The sequence below is a fragment of the Musca autumnalis genome, unplaced genomic scaffold (genome assembly GCF_047663935.1).
Source record: "Musca autumnalis isolate F117 unplaced genomic scaffold, ASM4766393v1 scaffold_4, whole genome shotgun sequence".
Classification (NCBI taxonomy): Eukaryota; Metazoa; Arthropoda; class Insecta; order Diptera; family Muscidae; genus Musca; species Musca autumnalis.
In genome coordinates this window covers 67,072,240-67,080,595 of record NW_027411977.1, presented here as the reverse complement: position 1 = coordinate 67,080,595, position 8,356 = coordinate 67,072,240, and the positions used below count along the sequence as shown (strand labels likewise).

Here is an 8,356-nt window from a genome sequence, read left to right as displayed (position 1 = left end):
CAAAAAAAATTATGTTTCTAGCTCTTCGCGAAATGATTTTTTGACCAATCTAACGATAATACTATGAAAAATAGGCAATTATTTTTGGTCATCAGGATAGAACAGTCACTTCATTTCCGCGAATTTTTGATATATTAACGCCGAATTTTCTTTCAGTCGATAAAGCAAGGCTTTTTAATAATTTTTCACCAAATGAAACCTAAAAATTATTCCGCGGACGCAGAAATAACGGAGCGAAAGGGTATAAATTGACAGATATTTGGAACATCTCGGAGCATCAATAGGACTCACGCAGTTATGTCATATTTCTTCACAATAAGATAGAATATGACACAGACAACCTCGACGGATACAATCGAGTGCTTCGGATGCTGATAAGCTGGAACATTTTCAAAATAATTATGAAAAACGTCAAACTTTCTTATAAAAACCATGATGTTTTGTTCAATAAAATGGTCTTTCCGCGAACAAGTCTGCCGTTCAAAGGTTTGGAAATATGACCAAAAATAATTGCCTATTTTTCATAGTACTATCGGAAAATTGGTCAGAAAATCATTTCGCGAAGAGCTAGAAACATAATGTTTTCGGTCTTTGATGCGGAACATAATACCTAGTCTTTAAATCCCCACAAGATTAAAAACGCAGATTCTTTCGTTTTGGGATAAATAAGGTAACATTAACAAAAATGTAGGTGTTCTACTCTACTGACGTGGAGTGTATTTCCATTCCCATAATACTGAACTCGTTATTTTTGTTATAACCGGATGAGTTTTAAGCCTCGAGAGCTCTATACAGTTCGAATAAATAATAGACATGGGGTATATTCATTAAGGAATTAGCTTTTGATAGTGGTATGATATGACATGAAGAAGTAATTCAGATTTTATTGAAAGTTTCTCTCAAAAACAGCTTACAAACAAAAATTTTTAAAATATTTTCTTACAAAACTTGTTAATGATGTACATTTTCTGTTCAGAAACTTAAGAATATAGGTTTTAATGTGAAATCTTCAAATATACAAACATTTTTATGAGAAAAAAAATACAATAACTAGTTACAGTAGCTTAAAAAATTTTGTTCGACCAAACCATTTCGGGGGTGGCCCGGGTCCCCCGTGCCCCCACCGCCCCTGCGTACGTCCCTGTAAGGCGTAAGTGGGCAAACAACCCACATATCGCATTTTTTGTAATCAGGATACAGGTTGGAATTTCGATCAGATAGTCACGAAATTTTGGGCGTTGATGGGGGCCTCATAGAGGAAGAAGCCTATTAATGTTGGTGATAGTCGGATAATATTTAGGGGTCGGACTGCGGAAAGACTCGTGTGGAGACAAATTCAAATTCAATTCAAATTTCTTCTTTGTATATCGATTTGTAGTAGGAGTAATCCAACGGCAAAGTCTGTCAATGGAAGAAGAAAACATTACCTTTACATTGGTATAAAGTAAGTTGCCCAAGGTGGTGAAACAAGGGAGATGCCACAATAGTTGGTAATGCATCCAATTCATCCATTTTTGCAATCACGGATCGGATCAGAGAGAAAGAGGCAAATTATGTTTGGTGGTAGTCGGATTATATTCCCTAAAATATATGTTTACCAGTGAAAAGCTTATGCACAGGGGTAGTGGTGTAGGGTATCACATGGTCGGCCCCGTCCCGACTATAGCCTTTACTCACTTGTTTCAAGTTAAGTCGTATTTTTGGGGGCATTGTGTGGTATAAGATTCTTAGTTATTTTTGTTTTTATAAAAGCAAAAAAGCTCAAAACCTTGTAAACAATATATCTAATAACTATTTTCAAAGAAAAGTGCAAAAAATTGTGTTCTATGCCCTGATTTTTACCTCTATCAGTGCAACATTAAATACTAGTATAATATAGGGCAAGTCTGGCTAATACAGGACTTTCCATATATCATTAAATTGTTTTTTTTTTCCTAGTAATTTTTTGTATAATAACTACAAAAAGTAGAAATGTCTAGTCAAATTGCCTACAGAGGGACATTACTTACAATCATGCCGAAATGACGTCAGGAACAACATTTTTTCTATCGGAATCAATAACAAAACTGCTGAAAACGATAGGGAACCTATTATTCCACCATTCTGATTACTAAAATGGCATAAAGAGCCAACAATTTGGATATTATTAATAGAGTTGTATAGTTCATGAACGAACTAGTTCAATTGAACGATTCATTGAATAGAGCGTATGAACTAGATCATTCGATATAGTTCATTATAGTTCAATAGTTCACTGAACTATAATCAGTCGGCGACTGTACGATCAACGAACGATTCACAATCTAGTTCAACATTTCGTTCACATATGCATAAAGTTACGCCGCCGTCAGTGTTAAGTGATGCCTTCGTAATGTGATGAGTTTGTTTACGTTTTGGATCAAGGTACAATGAATAGCTGTTCGAAAGTGAAAATTTCTTCAAAAACACAACAAATTCCACATATTCCCATATTGAATGTGCCTTGTTCTGGATGAAAAAATAAAAAAAGACGCACAAAGCTTTTTCGCATTGACAGTTTCTACACACACACAACATAAGGTTTTTGCCAGCCACATAAATGAAGGACGTGTTCTCTTAAAAACATGTAATATTTTTTTGTTCCGGTGTAGTTTAATTATATTGTTCTATGTTTTTTTTCCATTTGGTGTATGTATGCGTTTGATTGAACGATTATGATCCGAATGATTGAACTGGATAGTGAACTATGAACTAGATTATTGAAGTAGTTCAGTTAAAAGACCTGAACTATTGAACTAGATCTTTCAAATGAACTAGATTGTACAACTCTAATTATTAATCGATTATAGTGGTGCATCATTTTCAATGCTCAATTTAACAAGTAAAAAAGAATCAGTCGGCTTTGCCGACAGAGATATACCCTCAGCCTATGTGAATTAAAATATTAATCTACGGACAGATCGAAGGTATTTCGGGTCTTTTAGAATTTTGTGACCATTTTGTACCTTTGAACTTGCCGACGATAATGTGGATTATGATTAAAGTTTTGCGGAGGGGCTACTTAAATGAATAGACGACATAGGAAGTGGATCTGACTTTGGGAGTCATATCTTTTTGATATATATTGGTCACACTAGTTATTTTATAACTTTTGGACCAGTATGCCAGGAAGCATGGACTTGTCCACGGAAAACTTAATATGACTGTAAACAGCAGGACTACAATGAACAGCATCGGCATTCATTTCCAAAGCATCTTCGAAGAGATCCTAAACTGCATTTCGACACGAATGTTGAACTTTTGTGGAGGAGGAACCCTAAGGGGAAGAAGAAATTTTCATGCTCTCCAGCGACTACATATAGGGGTTTTTACACCTTTCGGGCTGTTTCCTCAAGAAGTACGGACTTGCCCCTGAAAAATCATTTATCGTCGAAATTGAGGTAGTGAATGCAAGTTGCTTCAAAAGAAATCAAAGCGTCTCGAGAGCAGGACTTAAAGTGAACCTATCCGAAATTTTGTGTGGGAGGTACCCGAGGGAGTGGACAAATATAGTCCATATTTAAACCTGATCTATATCTTGTAGATGTATTAATATGTGTAAAGTATGGACCAAATCGTTCACTCCCTTCAAGAGTTATCGTGCGCACAATTTTTCCGAAAATTTTTGAACTTTTGTGGGTTAGGTACCTGAAGGAATAGACCGATTTGGATTATCTTCGAACATAAACTATGTTTGGACAAAATATTACGAAAGCCAAATTTTGAACTGAATCTGCAGATCCGTTCGAGAGTTATTTGCGCTCAAACCATTACATACGGTGCCATAGGGGTTTTTTGCAACTTTCAGGCAATTTTCTCAGGAAATATGGACTTCCTCCAGATGAAACTTGCACCGTCATATAGAGGGCACTGAATATAAGTTGATACAAGCAAAATCAAAGCGATTCGAGACCAGGCCCTAAACCGAACTTTTCCCAAAATTTTGTGTGGGAGGTACCCGAAGGAGTGGACCTATTGAGACCATATTAGAACCTCATATTACTCTGGTGGAAAGTTTACGCTATACAAAGTATGGACCAAATCGGTCTCTCCCTTCAAGAGTTATCGTGCACACAAACTTTCCGAACATTTTCGAACTTTTGTGGGGGAGGTACCGGAAGAAGTGGACCGATGTAGCGTTTGGGCAAAATATTACGAAAACCAAAATTTGAACCGAATTGGTTTATCCGTTCGAGAGTTATCGTGCGCTCCAGCCAGCCAGCCAGACAGACAGACAGACGGACGGACATTGCTCAATCGACTCCAAATTGTCTGAAACACATTTCGTCCAAACATACTTGGAGTCTAAAACCATTATTTCGATGAGGCACATTTTCATCGTATCAAAGTGTATATACCCTCTTTGGCCTAAAGGCTGAGGGTATAAAAATTATCATTTTTTGTTTTTCCTTAAAATTTTAGTAGCACTGTAAACGGAATTTTTTGTATGCCATCTTAAAAACAACATTTCAGTCTACAAAATTGGTTTTTGAATTGTTAAAAAATATCGACTGATTTCCAAGTTATCAACGTTTACATTTTTTTATTTCAGGCTGCATCATTTTCAGTGACAGACACTGTATTTGTAGTTGATTGTTGTCCTGAATATTGAACGGTATAGTATCTGTGGACCAGAACCAAAGAAAACAGGATAAAAATCCCATTTTCTTTCCGTTTATACAAAGTTCGTATTTGTAGTTGGATGTTTGCCACAATTTTGATCGGTTTGATATCTGTAGACCACAACCAGAAAAACAAATTTAAAGGAAATTTGACCTTGCAGATGAAGTTTGAGGTATTTTATGTGTTCACAATTTTTGTTCTTTAAGACAAGTGCTACAACTTTGCCTCTGAAAGTTAATCAAATTTTGTAACGGTTTGGAAGATATAGTCCCGACAAAATAACCCCTTTTGACATGAAAGCCTCAAACCTTTGGAGGCATATTACCCCAAAAGCTGATGAGATAGGGAAAAACGACGAGTCACGTGTCTTCTCTTTTACGGTCTTCTATCGCGCTACGGTGTCAGAATATAGCTAATAATTTTCGTGTTGCATAGTGTAATGACAAATTTTATTAAAAGACGGGTATTTTTAATATTACATTAATTTTGTATTTCTGGACATTATTATATTGCATTCGCTTCGATAAGGATGATCATTCTCATAATCTTCTAAAGGGTAGCTAATTGTTTTCCATACCGATTCGAAATTATTCCTCAATTTACTGCAATCTGGAAAAATACAAGAAAGATAGTAATCTGATAAATTAAAATTCAAAATAAATTTTATCTCTAGTTGAGGGCTGCTACTGCTACTACTGCAAAACACAGAATATTTATCAATTTACGACATTTTTGAAAATATACTGCCATAGACTAATGAAAACATAGACGAAGGAATGCTCTCACTGAGTATGTTCGAATTGAGTATGCTGAAAAAGAAACTCAAAATAAAATGCCAAAGAATATAATAAATATTTTTTTCTGGCAAAAGACAACTTAGGTTTAGTTTTTGATGGGAACAATATCCTAATACAAAAATATCCATGAAAATATTGCCATTTTCCGCAAAAATCGTCTTCGAACTTTTTTGAGTTTTCGTGTTTGAGTAGCTTGACTGCGCAAAATTGAGTATTCCTTCGTCTATGTATTCATTAGTCTATGATACTGGAACAAATGTGCATCTTTAAGAATTGTATGTATTAGGTGTTTTACTGTTTTCAGTTGACACGAAATATTAATAGCAACCCGAGGCATAGTAAGTCATATCGTCACCATAAATGCCTGAAGTCGTATTTCCAAAAATGTCATAATTAGTTTTTTGATTGAATCTAATACATAAGACTAAAATACATGCTCTTGCAAAATTTCAAGCTTCTACGTTAAAAACACCGATCGTATTCAAGAAAATGCATTTCGCAAATGTTATCCCATTGCAGAGTTTGTTGTAAAGACGGATGCACAGAACCAAGCGGTTCCGCGGTTTTGGTTTCATAATTTACTTCCATTCGTACATGATTGATAATATCCAATAATCCCATTTTATAAAGTTTTTTTTGCTTCTCCTGTAAAATTATTATTTTGTTAGTTACGACTTTTGACATTTATGGTGGCGATTAGAGTTGGGCAATCTAGTTCCTTTTCCCAAAAGGAACTAGTGCCTCAATATAGTTTAAAATAGTTCCGAGATCGAAATAGTTCAACGAATCTTCCTCTTTCGTAGCTCTTTTTGTTTCCTTTGTTCCAAATATGGTTTGGTGGATGAATGACATAAAAATAAATAAGTTGCAGCGAAAAAACAGCAACGACGAAAGATCGACGTAGGCTTCAAATTGAAGGAACGAGAAGAATCGAAGGAACTATATGAACTAAAGGAACTATATAAACGCAAGAACTGGATATAGTTCCTTGTCCGGAATGGTTCCTTGGAACTAGTTCATTCCCGAACTACACAACTCTAGTGACAATATGTTGTTTTCCAACTCACTAATAGTACTACTTACCCACTGTAAATCCAAAAATTTGTATTTTTCGTAAGTTGCGAGGGAACTTTTCATGTTGTATCAAATATTGCAGTCTATTGCGATCATGTACGTCACATTGCAATTGTAACTCTAATTGAGGATTCAAGGAAAACATATCGAACCAAAAACCCAGTATGTCATCGAAGTGTTTAAAACCAATTATTTTGATACTGCTGACACAGGTAACCACGGCTTGCAACGATGTACAGGATGACTTTACAATCTGTTGAACTACAAGTTCCCGCAATAACGGCAAATCTTGCAAAATATGAATAACATAAAATTCTTGATCAGGCATGATACGATCCAGTGATAACTTTTTTAGATTTGTACAATTAAGTAGAGTCTCCAATGCCAAATATCCGTTTCGCATGTCCAGCGTGTGTAAATTGTGGCATAACGAAATAGAGTTAAACATTGCAAAACGCCTTCCAAAACCATGCCATGTTAAATTCTCCAATGCTGAATTCTCCACAAATGGTGAACGAAAGTGATTCAAATCAAATCCTTCAATATTCAATGTTTTTATACGAGAAGATATATGTAGTTCTTTAAATTCTTTAATTCGAAAATCCGTTCCAATTGTGACAAATTCAATTAGTTTGGAATATGAATTTTCTTGCAGGAATTGTTGTAAATGGTCTAGCAAAAGACCCTTACAAGAGATAAGATGAAGTGTAGTAAGATTTGGTGGCAAAATAACATTTGCTTCTTCACGGAAATCAGTGTTGCATATAGTCAGTTGATGGAGTTGTGTTAATCTGTTTAAAGCACGCAACATTTCATTGCAACATTCGTTTATGTTTAAAATGTTCAAATTCGGAAAATTATTTAGCATTGAAATGTAACTCCTATCAATTCCATTGTTACCTGTTTCCAATTGCATTAAAGGTAACGGTGATTGTTGCAACTCTAATTCATTATCATCCGTATCAAATAATATTGGAAAATTGATCTCTATTACTTCCAAAGGAAGTTGCGTCACAATTTCATAAAAATCTTTAAATTTTATCTCGTAGCTGCAAATTAGAACACTCAGTACAAGTATTTTCAACTTTGGAAAACGTTAAAGTTCATTAACTATAGCACGTGCTATACAGTCATTTGGTGGTTCAGTCTCAAATTCTACTGCATAAACTTGTAACTCTTCCAGATTCGGCAAATTATTGGTTAGTTGGACCATAGCATCTTGTGTAATGGTATAAATGTAGTAGCAGTCCAGTTTGACGAGATTTTTAAAGAATTCCATTCGTACAGGAATATATGCAAACAAGTCGCACACAGTGCTGCCATAAAATTGCTGAAATTGCTCAAAATCGCTTGAGTTTTGAATCCAACTGCGATCTGTATCCATGCCATTGGAAACCATATAATAGCCTCTCTCTAATTTCCTAACAGTCAATTTGTTATAACATATTGGCGATATGTATTGCAAGAAGATGCTTCGTAGATTTGCATCGACTTGTGCTAGCCTTAGCTGATCGCCAAAGCTTAACAATTTATAAATATGAATCATCACATCAGAATTGAACGCGATTTTATAAAAAGTCATTGTGTGCTTGTTTGCGTTTGACACATGCAACCACCGGTTTCGTTGAACGTTTAAATAACACTGGTGTGCAGGGATGCCAGATAAGTTTGGTCGAAAATCGGCACTTTTCGGGTGCCAAAATCGGCAAAATCGGCAAAAAATTTCGAAATCGGCAAAAAATCGGCAATTTAAAAAGCATTTATTTCAGTTCATATTATCGCTTTATTTAATAAGCATAAGTTAAAAACATAACATTTTAAGTACAATAAATAATTAAAAATTC

The 8,356-nt window shown here is 35.1% G+C and overlaps 1 protein-coding gene across 1 annotated transcript; it reads right to left on the bottom strand.

The window, feature by feature from the left end:
• Positions 1–5,060: 5,060 nt before the first annotated feature.
• On the bottom strand, positions 5,061–8,156 carry LOC141401476 (uncharacterized). Its single transcript, XM_073981740.1, has 2 exons — positions 6,522–8,156; positions 5,061–5,250 (listed from the first exon to the last, which is right to left on the bottom strand). Exons 1-2 carry the CDS (start codon positions 7,426–7,428, stop codon positions 5,117–5,119), a joined length of 1,041 nt encoding a protein of 346 aa, XP_073837841.1. The 5' UTR covers positions 7,429–8,156; the 3' UTR covers positions 5,061–5,116.
• Positions 8,157–8,356: the final 200 nt, after the last annotated feature.

Excerpts from the sequence above, each read along its gene's own strand:
- LOC141401476 (XM_073981740.1), bottom strand. The coding sequence starts at position 7,428 with ATGCAATTGGAAACAGGTAACAATGGAATTGATAGGAGTTACATTTCA. Across the intron at positions 5,251-6,521 it reads AATTTTTGGATTTACAGTGG|ATTGCAGTAAATTGAGGAAT; the intron begins GTAAGTAGTACT and ends GTATTTTTCCAG.